Source organism: Hypanus sabinus, chromosome 12 (assembly GCF_030144855.1).
Source record: "Hypanus sabinus isolate sHypSab1 chromosome 12, sHypSab1.hap1, whole genome shotgun sequence".
Classification (NCBI taxonomy): domain Eukaryota; kingdom Metazoa; phylum Chordata; class Chondrichthyes; order Myliobatiformes; family Dasyatidae; genus Hypanus; species Hypanus sabinus.
This window is the reverse complement of record NC_082717.1, coordinates 1,865,696-1,880,710: the sequence shown is the minus strand read 5'-3', so window position 1 is coordinate 1,880,710 and position 15,015 is coordinate 1,865,696. Positions and strand designations below refer to the sequence as shown.

Genomic DNA, 15,015 nt, shown 5'->3' with positions numbered 1-15,015 from the left:
AGGAGGGAGGAGTGGAGGCATTGGTGCTGATGGAGCATTGGGTGTCTCGGCACCTAGACTGGTGTGCTGAGGTGTGTGGGAACAGGAGGGCAATTGTCAAACCTATAGAAGAATTGGTTTAACTCATTACCTCATTCATAGCTGCATTCTGAGGCTCTACAGCTGGGCTGATTGAAGCTGGTGATGGTCTTGCATTTAGAGTGGTTTGGGCTAAATGCAGAAGGCGAGCTCAGAAAGGCAAGTTGATTGGAATGGACAAGGTAGACTGAAGGGCCCTGAATCCATGTGGAATAACCTTCTCTCCATGACTACTGTCTTCTATGACCAAGCAAATTCTACTGACTAACTCACTACGGGGTTCATGCAATTTAACTTTCTGAATCAGCCCACCACCCAGGTCCACATAGACAATATCCATTGCCCTATTCTCTTTAACCATCTTCCTAACTTTCTCAAAAACACTCAAAGACTGTAAGACATACCACCCCCTCTGCAGGAACTCTTCGTAGACCCAAGAAGAATGCAATTTTAACACAAGTTTTCTTTCACCTAACAGATGTTCTTCCCTTAAGCCATCTAAACAGGACCTCACTGAACAGAGAAGCTGCTCGGGTTTGTTTAAATTCAAAATGATGAGGTAGCAAAGTAATTGCTAATGCTTTTGGGAGTTAACCATTTGCTTTTAGAACATATAACAGTACAATACCATGCAGGGTTTTCAGCCCAGAATGTTGTCAACCTTTACTCTACTCCCCAATCAGACTAACTTTTCCCTCCCATACAACCAATAACCTGCAATCTTTCTTTCATCCACATGCCTCTCTAAGAGTCTTTTAAATGTCTTTAATGTATCTGCCTCTACCACACCAGGCAGAGCATTCTAGCACAATCTCTATAAAATACCTACCTCTGACGTCCCCCATACTTTCTTCCAATCACCTTAAAATTACATGTTCTCATGATAGTCATTTCCAACCTGGGAAAAAGGCATTGGCTGTCCATTTTATCTAAGCCTCTCATAATCTTGTACATTTTTAGACCATAAGACATAGGAGCCCATTAGGCCATTTGACCCATTGAGTCTGCTCCCCCCATTCAATAATGGCTGATCCTTTTTTTCCCCCTCCTCAACCCCATTCCCGGGCCTTCTCCCCCCTCCCCCATTAACCTTTGATGATATGTTCAAACAAGAACCTATCAATCTCTGCCTTAAATACACCCAATGGCCTAGCCTCCACAGCTGTGGCAATAAATTCCACAAACTCACTACCCTCTGGCTAAAAAAATTTCTCTGCATCTGTGTTAAATAGATGCCCCTCTATCATGACACTGTGCCCTCTTCTCCTAGCCTCCCTCACCATGGGAAACATCCTTTCCACATCCACTGTCTAGGGCTTTTAACATTCAAGTTTCAATGAGATCCCCTCATCGTTCAAAATTCCAGAGAGCACAGATCCAGAGCCATCAAACATTCTTTGTGTGACAACCGTTTCACTCCTGGAATCATCCTTCTGAACCTCCTCTGGATTCTCTCCAATGCCAGCACATCTTTTCTTAGATGAAGAGCCCAAACTGTTCACAAAATCCAAGGTGAGGCCTCACCAGTGGCTTATGAAGCCTTTGCATCACATTCCTGTTCTTGTATTCAAAGCCTCTTGAAATGAATGCAAACATTGCATTTGCCTTCCTCACCACCAACTCTACCTGTAAATTAACATAAGAACATAAGACATAGGAGCAATAGGCCATCCGGCCCATCTTGCCTGCCCCGACATTCAATAAGATCATGGCTAATCTGTCTGCAAACTCAGCTCCATCTACTTGCCTTTTCTCCATAACCCTTAATTCCCTTACTATGTAAAAACCTATCTAACTGTTTCTTAAATATATTTAGTGAAGAAGCCTCAACTGCTTCCCTGGGCAGAGAATTCCAGATTTACCACTCTCTGGGGAAAACAGTTTCTCTTCATCTCCATCCTAAATCTTCTTCCCTGAATCTTGAGGCTATGTCCCCTAGTTCTAGTCTCACCTACCAATGGAAACAACTTTCCTACTTCTATCTTATCTATCCCTTTCAAAATTTTGTATGTTTCTACAAGATCCCCTCTCATTCTTCTGAATTCTAGAGTGTATAGTCTCAGGCGACTCAATCTCTCCTCAAAGGTCAACCCCTTCATCCCTGGAATCAATCTGGTGAACCTCCTCTGCACTGCTTCCAAAGCCAGTATATCCTTCCCCAAGTATGGAGACTAGAATTGCACACAGTACTCCAGTTGTGGCCTCACCAGTACCTTCTATAGTTGCAGTATGGCCTCCCTGCTCTTGAATTCAATCCCTCTAGCAATAAAGGTCAGCATTCCATTTGCCTTCATACCAACCTGTTGTACCTGCAAGCCAACTTTTTGCAATTCATAAACAAGCACTCCCAAGTCACTTTGTACAATCTTTTACTATTTACAAAATAATCTGCTCTCCTATTACTCCTTCCAAAGTGGATGATCTCACATTTACCAACGTTGTATTCCATCTGCCAGACCTTGGCCCACAAACTTAACCTATCTATATCCCTCTGCAGACTCTCCACATCCTCTGTACAATTTGCTTTTCTACTCAGTTTAGTATCATCAGCAAATTCTGCTACACCACACTCAGTCCCCTCTTCCAAATCATCAATGTAAATGGTAAACAGCTGCAGGCCCAGCACCGACCCCTGCGGCACCCCACTCACCACTGACTGCCAACCAGAGAAACACCCATTTATACCAACCCTCTGCCTTCTATTGGTTAACCAATCCACTATCCATGCCACTATACTTCCTCCAACTCCATGCATCCGTATCTTATTTATAAGTCTCTTGTGCAGAACCTTATCGAACGACTTCTGGAAATCCAAGTATATGACATCTACCTGTTCCCCTCTATCCACTGCACTCATTATGTCCTCAAAGAACTCATGTAAGTCTGTCAAATAGGACCTACCCTTTCTGAATCCATGCTGCGTCTAATGGAACCAGTCCTTTCTAAATGTTTCGCTATTTTTTCCTTAATGACAGTTTCAAGCATTTTCCCAACTACAGATGTTAAGCTGAATGGCCTATAGTTGCCCTTTTTTTGCATAAGTCCTTTTTAAAAAAGTGGCGTGACATTTACTGTCTTCCAATCCATCGGGAACTGCCCAGTGTCTAAAGAATTTTGATAAATGATTACCAATGCGTCTACTATAACCTCCACCAATTCCTTCAACACCCTGGGATGCATCCCATCAAGATTAGGGGACTTATCTACCTTCAGGCCCTCTAGTTTGCTCATCACTATCTCTTTAGTGACAGTGATTTTATCGAGGTCCTCACCTCCAATTTTGTTCATAACATCCCTCTTTGGCATATTAGCTGCGTCCTCCACCGTGAAGACTGACACAAAATAACTGTTCAATGCCTCTGCCATTTCCTTATCAACCAATATCAGTTTCCCCTTCTTGTCTTCCAAGGGACCTACGTTGACTTTAGCCACCCTCTTCCGCTTTATATATTTATAAAAACTTTTGCTATCTGTACTTTCATACTCTATCTTCCCTTTCCTTATTTCTTATTTCTTCTCTGTTGCTCTTTAAAGTTTTCCCATTCCTCCAGTCTCCCACTATTCTTTGCGATTTTGTACACATGAGCTTTTAATTTGATACTATCTTTTATTTCCTTAGTTATCCAAGGCTGGCTCTCTCCAAACTTACTGTCCTTACTTATGACTGGAATATACTTCTGTTGAGCACTATGAAACATCTCTTTGAAAGTATTCCACTGTTCCTCAATTGCCCTACCAAACAGCCTGTGCTCCCAATCCACATTAGCCAACTCCTTCCTCATCCTGTTGTAGTCAAATCAAGTCCTCTCTATTCCCCTTACCATGGAATTCCCTTCCACAACAACTCTGCCACTCTTTTTCTTGCCCTCATGCGCAGCAGAGCCACACACGGTGCCATGATCCTGGCTACTGCTGCCTTCACCTGATGAGCCACCTCACCCAGCAGACTCCAAAGCGGTGTGTCTGTTTTGGAGGGAGATGACCGCAGGAGACTCCTATACTACCTTCCTGCTACTACTCTTCCTGTTGGTCACCCATTCTCTGTCTTTCCTTAGATCCTTAAACTGTGGTGTGACCAATTCACTAACTGCTTTATCCACAACATTCTCCGCATCTCAGATGCTCCAAAGAGAGTCCATGCTCAGCTCCAGTGCTGCCATGTGGTCTATCAGGAGCTGCAACTGGACACACTTCCTGCACAAGTAGTCTTCAGGGAAAATGTCAGCCTCCCTGAGTTCCCACGTCACAGGAGGAGCATGGCAAGGGTCTGAGCTCGCACGGGTCTGAGCTCACCTGCCATGCCAGAGCAACGGAAGTTAGCGGAAGAGGACCATGGGAGAAAGGGAAGAGCCCGCTGAGTAAGTCAAATGTCGTTATCTATGAATCTCTGCAAATCAGTTCTTCACCTTGACCCTTCTTTGCCAAAGCCTCGTTTGAGCCAAAGCCCTCTCAGTCTGCTACCCTCTCACTCCGCTGCCCACTCCGAACACTGCCCGCTGTATATGGCGATCTTTTTAAACTCTTCCCGCGCTCTACTGGCTGACATCACGCACCTGTGCAGTCTTGCCTCTCTTTACCCCGAGGAGTAAAATGCTTTCTCTCTGAAAATCCTTTCTGACGTTCCACTCATTAACCTTCAGGGTGTTCTGCACAAGGACTCTCAAGTTCCTCTGCATCTCAGATTATTGGATTTTCTCCCCAGTTCTACAATGGAAAGCAGTTTGTGTTTAGAACTACTGATTATACAATATATCCGACAAAATGTTCCTCAACACATCTTGCCTTCAGTTTATTGTGTTGTCAGCAATGCTCCCAAGTCTAGGGTCACAACTCAAGCCTCCACCCAAAGGACCTTCTTTCAATCTTGACATTGCAACACAAGGTCAAAAGACTCCAAAAGATTCCAACTCAATAAAATAATGTTGATTAATGTGGATTTATTGCCACATACATAAAAAATTAAAAAGATACCCACAGAGAAATATAATCCATGGGTTTTGTTAACTTTGAACAACCTATGAGAATGGCAGAATGGGAACTACAGAGAAACAGATCACACTTAAGCAAAGGTATCACAGAATACAGCTGTCATTAGCAACTAGAACATAAAACAGTAGAGCACAGGAAAGGCCCTTTGGCTCACAATATTGTGCCAAACCAATTAAATTAATTATCAGATACACAATTAGACTAATCCATTCTGCCTACACAATGTCCATATCCTTTACTTTTCCTCACATTCATGTGCCTATCTAAACCTCTCCTGGAAGTCCCTAATGTATCTGCTGTTACCACCACTGCAGGCAGTGCATTCCAGGCAGCCACTAGTGGCTCCCTGTGCAAAACATTCCCATCACATCTCCTTTGAATTTACATCCTCTCACCTTAAATCCATGCCCTCTGGCACTGGTCATTTCAACCCTGGAAAAAGTTATTGTCTTTCTACTCTACCTATGCCTCTCATAATCATATAAACCTCTATCAGATCTCCCCCCAGCTTCCACCACTCCAGAGAAAACTGCCCGTTTGTCTCAGGATTGTATATGATGACATATGTACTTTGATAATAAATCTATTTTGTATTTTAAACTTTGCTAGAAATCCAGCATAAGACACACAAAATACTGGAGGAACTCAGCAGCTCAAATCGCATCCATGGAAATGCATAAACACTCGATGTTTTGGGCCAAGACCCTTCATCAGCACTGGGAAAGAAGGGGGAGATACCAGAATAAAAAGGAGGGGTTGGGGAAGAAGGACAAGCTGATAGGTGGTAGGTGAAGCCAGGTGTGATGGAAAGGTAAAGGGCTGGCGAAGAAAGGAATCTGACTGGAGTGGAGAGTGGACTATGGGAGAACGGGGAGGAGGGACACCAGAGAGATGAAACGCAGGTAAGAAAAAAGAGGTGAGAGGCCAGAATGGGGAATAAAAGAAGAGTGAAGGGGAAAGGAAATAAATTACCAGAAAGAGAACTCAGTGTTTATGCCGTCAGATAGTCATATTCAGATATTTGAGTTCAATGATCCATTGTCAGAACAGACTTTATTAGCATGGACATGAAAAGAATGGTAAGCACCAATATCCCAGATTCATCAGTTCAGCTTGAAGTATTTGGTGAAGTGCATTTTCAAAGCCTACCTGTGTTGGCCTGGAATACATCCCACCCTGCAAAAGCACGTCCTTTGATAGGTGTTCATCATCACACCACACAGACCACTGCCCCGTCAGAGGACTTGATTACTGCTTGCCTCCAATTACAAGGCTATGGATCAGCGAAGATTGATTGTGCAAATCACTGTAAGCATTCATGTTTATTTGTCCTGCACGCACACCAAATATTAAATAATGTAATAACTTCCACAGAAATCTCAAGTATAGGTAGTGTAACATTCAGCCTACGGAGATGATGCTTCTTATCTGGTTTCAGAATCGTCAGCCTATTCTTACTTGATGTTTTTCAGTAACACAGTCCGTGCATTGACAACTGCTTTGAAGGCATCTTCACTTCCCGGGGCAAGGCACTTGTCTGGGTGAAGGAGCATGGCCAGCTTTCGATAAGCTTTGTTTACCTCATCCCTGCAAAATATTAACAGTGTGAGTTTCCCATCTGCAGTACCATCGATACACATTAAACACAGTCCTGACAGGGTATGGAAATTATATCGCCATTCTCCTTCCAACATTAAACACGGTCTTGAGAGGGTACAGAAAATATATCCCCATTACCATTCCAACATTAAATACAGTTAGGACAGGGTACAGAAATTATATCCCCATTCCTGTTCCAAACTTAAACACATCCCTGACAGGGTACAGAAATTATTCTCACATTCACATTCCAATCATAAACACAGTCATGATGGGGTAAAGAAATAATTCCCATTCGGACATTAAACAGGCCTGACAGAATACAAAAATTTTACCTCTATTCTCATTCTTACATGTCCATTTCCTATCCCAATTCCCATTCCAAAATGTGGATTTCCTACCCTCATTGGCGTATTGCTCATGTGGTTCCTTTGTTTAAAAAGGGTTCTGTTATTGGTGCTGAACAGACCTGAAGGAAATGGGGTGTAGAGTTGACCATCCCCCCCCCATTTTTGAGAACTATGGACTATTACTATTGCTATGGTGCTAATGAGAGAGAGAGAGAGAGAGAGAGAGAGAGAGAGAGAGAGAGAGAGAGAGATGAAGCACAGAGGAAGGGACATCTGCTACAGATAAGAGAAAGAGAGACACAGTTGATTTATGTATTATGGTTTCTTCCTGAATTGTTTACACAGTTACACGTCCTGCAAGGACGTTACTTTGCTCGTTAACGTTCCTAAGGAGACAGCAGGAGTGGCCTGATTTGATGGACACCGTCATTCAGAGTTGATGGATGGCTGATACCCCATCAATGGTATAAAAGACAGGTGTGGAGAGACACCCCTCAGACACACCAGTGGACACTGACTGACCGAGTGTTGTGCACCCACAGGAAGGTGGGGGCTTCAAGGACCGAATCAGGAGATCGGTCACAAAGCTCACAGTGTGACGGCAGGGCCGGTGGGGACTTGTGTGTGTGTCCACTCATGCCAGAGTGACGAGTCCACCTCAGAAGAATGGTTTAGCTGGAGAACATAGGGGTCATAACCGAATGACCACAATGGTACGATGGAATCAGAATCCAACAGAAAGTTTGCTGGCTGCAGCTGCTCAATCTCTTGCTCGCTCTCTCTCTCTCTCTCTCCAACAATTGCAATACAACCATAACTACCTCAGCACACATGAACTGAACTGAACTCTATATTCTCTTATGACAATTCATTTACCCCTAGACATTGATAGAGTTTGTTTATTATTGTTGATTATTATTCCTACACTTCTATGTTTATTATTGCTAACCTGTTTTATATGCATATTTGCGTTTTTGATACTGTATTGTGTAGTTTACTAATAAACACCTTTAGTTTTCGGTACCACCAGACTCCAACAGATTCTTCTATTTCTGCTGGTCTGTAAACCCAGTTACAGGGTACATAACAGTTCTACGAGTAAACCTAGCAATTATAGGCCTGTAAGTTTAACGGCAGTGGTGGGTAAATTAATGGAAAGTATTCTTAGAGATGGTATATATAATTATCTGGATAGACAGGGTCTGATTAGGAACAGTCAACATGGATTTGTGCATGGAAGGTCATGTTTGACAAATCTTATTGAATTTTTTGAAGAGGTTACGAGGAAAGTTGACGAGGGTAAAGCAGTGGATGTTGTCTATATGGACTTCAGTAAGGCCTTTGACAAGGTTCTGCATGGAAGGTTAGTTAAGATGGTTCAATCGTTAGGTATTAATATTGAAGTAGTAAAATGGACTTAACAGTGGCTGGATGGGAGATGTCAGAGTAGTGGTGGATAACTGTTTGTCAGGTTGGAGGCCGGTGACTAGTGGTGTGCCTCAGGGATCTGAACTGGGTCCAATGTTGCTTGTCATATACGTTAATGATCTGGATGATGGGGTGGTAAATTGGATTAGTAAGTATGCAGATGATACTAAGGTAGGTGGCGTTGTGGATAATGAAGTAGGTTTTCAAAGTTTGAAGAGAGATTTAGGCCAGTTAGAAGAGTGGGCTGAACAATGGCAGATGGAGTTTAATGTTGATAAGTGTGAGGTGCTACATTTTGGTAGGAATAAGCCAAATAGGACATACATGGTAAATGGTAGAGCATTGAAGAATGCAGTAGAACAGAGTGATCTAGGAATAATGGTGCATAGCTCCGTGAAGGTGGAATCTCATGTGGATAGGGTGGTGAAGAAAGCTTTTGGTATGTTGGCCTTTATAAATCAGAGAATTGAGTATAGGAGTTGGGATGTAATGTTAAAGTTGTACAAGGCATTGGTCAGGCCAAATTTGGAGTATTGTATACAGTTCTGGTCACCGAATTATAGTAAGAATGTCAACAAAATAGAGAGAGTACAGAGAAGATTTACTAGAATGTTACCTGGGTTTCAGCACCTAAGTTACAGGGAAAGATTGAACAAGTTAGGTCTTTATTCCTTAGAGCGTAGAAGGTTGAGGGGGGACTTGATAGAGGTATTTAAACTTATGAGGGGAATAGATAGAGTTGACGTGGATAGGCTTTTTCCATTGAGAGTAGGGGAGATTCAAACAAGAGGAGATGAGTTGAGAGTTAGGGGGCAAAAGTTTAAGGGTAACACAAGGGGGAATTTCTCTACTCAGAGAGTGGTAGCTGTGTGGAACGAGCTTCCAGTAGAAGTGGTAGAAGCAGGTTCGGTATTGTCATTTAAAGTAAAATTGGATAGGTATACGGACAGGAAAGGAATGGAGGGTTATGGGCTGAGTGCGGGTCAGTGGGACTAGGTGAGAGTAAGCATTCGGTATGGGCCAGAAGGGCCGAGATGGCCTGTTTCCATGCTGTAATTGTTATATGGTTATTTCTGTTCCGACATGTCAATTTCCAACCCTCATTCCTGTTCCCATTTTCATTCTGATTTATTGATTTCCTATCCCCATTCTCGTACCAACATGTTGATTTCCTATCCATATTCTAACATAGATTCATAAAAAAAGCACAGAAATAGATCCTTCGGCCCATCTAGACCATGCCAAGCTTCTTAAACTGCCTGCTTGCATCAACCTGCACCAGAACCATCATCTTTCATACCCCTATATGTACAGTCAGATGACAGTAAACTCGAACTTGAACTTACAGTCTGAACTTCAGTGGCATACCAATGGTTCCACTTCACTAGGCGTTTGAGCATATTTGATATGTCATCGAAGACTACAGTAAATTTCTACAGATATACAAAAGCATTCTAACTGGTTGCATGACCATCTGGTATGGAGGGATCACTGCAGTTCAGGTGCCTTTCATTCGGCGTGGGCAATCACGTCGCTCCATCCATCACAATCCTTGACCCTCCGAATTGTAGTTGTTGTCTCCCGTTTCTAACTGTGATGTTAATCCATCTATCATTCTCATTCTCTGTCTGCCTCTGCTTCTTTTTCCTTCCAGCTTTCCAGTTGTAACTGAATGTTCTAATGTCTCTCTTCACATGATGTGTCCAAAGAATTTTGATCGCTGTTTTCTGACTTTTTTTAAGTAGTGTATATTTTGTTTTCGTTCTCTGTAGAACTTCTTCATTGGTTAATCTGTCCATATATGATATGCATAGCATTCTTCTGAGGAACCACATCTCTGCTGCATTGATTCTTTCTTCCATTGCATTTGTGATGGTCCATGACTCGCAGCCATACATCAACATAGGAAGAATGTAGCAGCTGAGGGTTCTAAGGCAGATGTCAATTGCTACTTTCTTGTCCGTTAGGATGTTTCTCATTTCTGTAAATGCTGTTCTTGCCATTGTGATTCTTGCTTTTATGACGGCTTTGCATTTGCCATCAGATGTTACCCATGATCCAAGGTACTTGAAGTTGTGAACTTGTTTCAGGATTTCATTTCCCAATACGATCCTACAGTTTAGGATATCAGGTTTCTTTGATATTACCATTGCTTCAGTTTTCTTTTTGTTTAAGGTTAGGCCAAGTCTGTCACTCTCTGTGTTGATGGTAGATACGAGTCTCTGTAAATTTACTTCACTGTTTGCTATCAGTACTGTATCATCTGCATAGCAGAGGTTGTTGATATTGTAGCCTCCTATACTTATTGCAGGTAGGTCTTGTATGGTTCTCATGATATTTTCACTGTACAGGGAGAACTGGTCCGGTGATAGAACACAATCCTGTCTGACTATTCGCTTTATTGGCTGATATTCACCAATTTCGTTGCTTATCTGTATGGCTGCACTTTGTTGCCAGTTGAGATTCCTGATTACTCTTACATCTTTTCCATCGATATTAATATCCTTAAGCATTTTCATGATGACTTGGTGTTTCACTGTGTCAAAGGCTTCTGTGTAGTTAATGAAACATGAGTATAGGTCTTGTTGTACTTCTATTGACCTTTCGATAACATTCCTGAGAATATAAGTTGCGTTTGATATACCCTTGCCTTCGACAAAGCTGCACTGTTCTTCACTGATCTCTAGCTTAGTTCTGTTTCTTATTCTGAGCATGATGATTCTAAGTAGAATTTTTGTGAGGTGGCTCATTAAACTAACTGTTCTGTGTTGTCCACACTCTGCTGCACCTGGTTTTTTTGGCAGTGCAATGAATACTGCCTTTTTTTAAAAGATGTTCTGGTACTTTTGTATATTCTGCTGTATATTCTATTAATATACCATCTGTTATATATTCTATCAATATAATCATCAATATAAATATTGATAGAATATGATGTATATTCTATCAATATACTATACTGTTATATATTCTATCAATATAATCAATGCCACTGTTGTATATTCTATCAATAAGATTGTTAATTTCTCTACACCAAAATCTTCTAGCGCTTCATACAGTTCAACTGGAATGTTATCTGGTCCTGATGATTTCCCCTTTCGCATTTTCTTCATAGCATGTTCCACTTCTTCTTTCAGTATTGCTGGGCCCTCATTGTTGTTGCCAATATCAAAGTTGTCCTCTCGGTCTTTGTCATCGTATATGTCTTTGATGTATTCTGACCATCTTTGCATTATTTTTCCTTTTTCCATAATTGTAGATCCATCTTTTGCTTTTATACATCCTATTGTTGCCCCACCTTTCTTCCAATTTGTGACGTCTTTGATCTCATCGTGCAAACATTTGCTGTTGTTGGTCTTCTGCAATTGTTCTATTAACTCACCCTTTGTCCTTAAGCCATTTTTCTTTTGCTTCCTTGCACTTGGTTGTTATCTGTGCATGCAAGGATACGTAGGCTTCTTAGTTTTCCTTACATTTTCTTCTGTCATCCATTTCTTTTTAGCTTTTTTCTGTTGTTTGAGAATCACTTCTTGTGCTGCTTGTGTTATGCTGTCTGAGGTTTTCCCATTGCTGTTCTATAATAGTGATGTTTTGTAGAGCCTCAAATTTGTTCTTCACTGTTATTTGGAATTCATTTTTGATGGCACTGTTTTTTCTCAAAAGTCCCAAATTCAGCTTTGGCTCTATGCTTAGTCTTTTAAGCTTTGAGTCTTAGGTATATCACACTGATTATTGGTACATGATCACTGTAGCAGTCTGCACCCGAATATGTTTTGCATGATTTCAGAGCATTTCTATACCTTCTCCTTATAAGCATGTAATCAATCTGGTTTCTGGTATTATCCCTTGGGCTCTTCCATGTCCATAGTTTTCTTGGGTGTTGCTTGAAGACAGTATTACCAATTATATAATCTTGTTTTGTGACCCACGTAGCTAGTCATTCACCTCTCTCATTTCTCTCACCTATGCCATAATGCCCAATATTGTCCTCATCCCTGGTCTTGCCTACTTTTGCATTGAAGTCACCTTGAAAAATGGTATTTTCTGAGCTTTTAGATTGTCTATAATGCTTTTTCTAGTTCGTCATAAAATTGTTCAATGTTTTCTTCACTGCTGTCTGCTGTTGGGGCATAAACTTGAACAATGTTAACGTCAAAAGGTTTTGCAAGTAGTTTCACAAGTAACATTCGATCTGATATTGTCCAATAGCCTTTTATTGACTTTACATGTCCTTCAACTAACAATTTCAACACCTTAACATGTATTTCTCCTCCTGAGTAAATGATGGTATATCCCTCTGAGCTTGTCGTACCAGCTCCTTTCCATCTCATCTTGCACATTCCCAAGATGTTGATTTTTAATCTTTCCATTTCTTGTTTGATGTTGTCTAGTTTACCAGGTTGGTTAAGGGTTCTTACATTCCAGGTTGCTAGTCTGATCTTCTTTGCTTTTAATCTACCGACAGTCGCTGGATGACGGTCGAGGTTCACCTGTGGCGCATGAGATCGTCTACCAGATGAGTCTCCTTCAGTGAAGGCTCCATTTACATCTTTGAAATGAGACCGTAGTTGACTTGAGTTCATGATTGTACAAGGGAGGAATAATGAAGTGGTTTCCCGTTGCCTTCTTCAGTTGCAGTGTCCATACTGGACGGGTAGCCCTGGCCACTGATCAGCAGATTCATCTGCCCAGCATTTTTAGCTTTACAACCATAAATTCCAATTTCTAGAACGTGCTTGTAAAAACCACCCACCACCTGCAAACCATGGCTTCACGTGACCCAGATTGGGAGGCTAAACCGGTACTACACCTTGCCCAAGGATGACCTGTAGGCTATCGGACGGAAGGAGCAGCTTACACCTTTTTGTTGAGCAATTGCACAGCACTGACATGGGGGGGGGGGGGGGGGTGGTCTCTGCAGAGCTTTGTAAGCTCAGCCACCTCCATCGTGGACCTTAGCCTCGCCACCACTGATTCCCTAATCATCATTAGGGAATCTCACTGTCTGGAACATGCTCTCTTGACATTGCTGCCACATCAAGTGCACCCAGTGGGTTATTACAATACCCAACTCAGATGTGTAGCCTGAACCTGATGGATTCTGCCCACTGCAGAACCTTCCAGAACAAGAACATTGATGCTGGGATGAAGCATTAGAGGAGAGTCCTGGTTACAAACAAGAACAACATACACAAAATAACACCGTAATAGATAGCAGTAGAAGTGGGCGATTTGGCTTATCAAGTCTGCTCCTCCATTTCATCATGGCTGAACCAATTTTCCTTTCAGCTCCAATCTTCTGTCTTTCCCCCAAAGTGCTACATACCCTGACCAATTAAGAATGAATCAATCTCCATCTTAGATATACAGTGCCTAAAAAAATTACTGACGCCTCTGGGAAGTTATCATCTTTTATTGTTTTACAACATTGAATCACAATGGATTTAATTTGGATTTCTTGACACTGATCAACAGAAACAGACTCTTTCATGTCAAAATAGAAACATATCTCTACAAAGTGATCTAAATTAATTGCAAATATAAAACACAAAATAATTGATTGCATAATTATTCACCACCCCACCCATTTAATATGACACCAAATCATCACTGGTGCAGCCAATTGGTTTTAGAAGTCACATAATTGGTTAAATGGAGATAACCTGAGTGCAGTCCAGGTGTTTCAATTGATTTTTAGTAAAAATACACCTGTAGCTAGAAGGTCCAACTACCGGTGAGTCAGTCTCCTGGCAAAAACTTCACCTTAAAGATAAAAGAACATTCTAAGCAACTCTGTGAAAAGGTTATTGAAAAACACAAGTCAAGAGATGGATACAAGAAAATTTCCAAATCACTGAATATCCCTTGGAGTACAATTAAGTCAATCATCAAGAAATGGAAAGAATATGGCACCACTGTAAATACTGTTTTCGTGCAGGCCATCCTCAAAAACTGAGTAATCATGCGAGAAGGGGACTAGTGAGGGAGACGACCAAGAGAGCTGTGACAATTCTGGAGAAGTTACAAGCTTCAGTGCCTGAGATGGGGGAGACTGTGCATATGCATGGGTGCTTCACCAGTTGCAGTATTATGGGGAGAGGCAAAGTAAAAGCTACTGTTGAAAAAAAACTCAAGAAATCTCAGCTAGAGACTTTGAAGTCAGCTGGAAGAAGGTTCTATAGTTTGATGATACCAAAATTGAGCATTTGGTCATCAGACTAAACACAATATCTGGCGGAAACCAAACACCGCATGTCATCAACAACACACCATCCCTACCGTGAAGTGTGGTGGCTGCATCATGCTATGCAGGTGATTCACTGCAGCAGGCCTGGAAGACTTGTGAAGGCAGAGGGTGAAAATGAATGCAGCAAAATACAGGGAAATCTTGGAGGAAAACCTGGTGAAGTCTGTGAGAGAACTGCAACTTGGGAGATTGTTTTCCAGCAAGACAACGATCCTAAGCATAAAACCAAAGCTACACAGAATTGGCTTAAAAATGATGAAGTTAATGTCCTGGAGTGGCCAAAGTAGGACTCCAGGACATCAAAGTACATTTGATAAAGTAGTC

The 15,015-nt window shown here is 41.7% G+C and overlaps 1 protein-coding gene across 2 annotated transcripts in view; it reads right to left on the bottom strand.

The window, feature by feature from the left end:
• Positions 1-15,015, bottom strand: part of dnajc27 (DnaJ (Hsp40) homolog, subfamily C, member 27) — a 77,360-nt gene that overhangs the window by 1,629 nt on the left and 60,716 nt on the right. Inside the window, exon 7 of one of the 2 annotated variants that reach the window (XM_059985417.1) lies at positions 1,603-6,654. In XM_059985417.1, the coding sequence (XP_059841400.1) occupies positions 6,522-6,654 (133 nt within the window). In that variant the 3' untranslated portion in view covers positions 1,603-6,521. Of the gene's footprint in view, positions 1-1,602; positions 6,655-15,015 lie in introns of those variants that run through there. The other variant, XM_059985419.1, reaches the window with a different exon arrangement.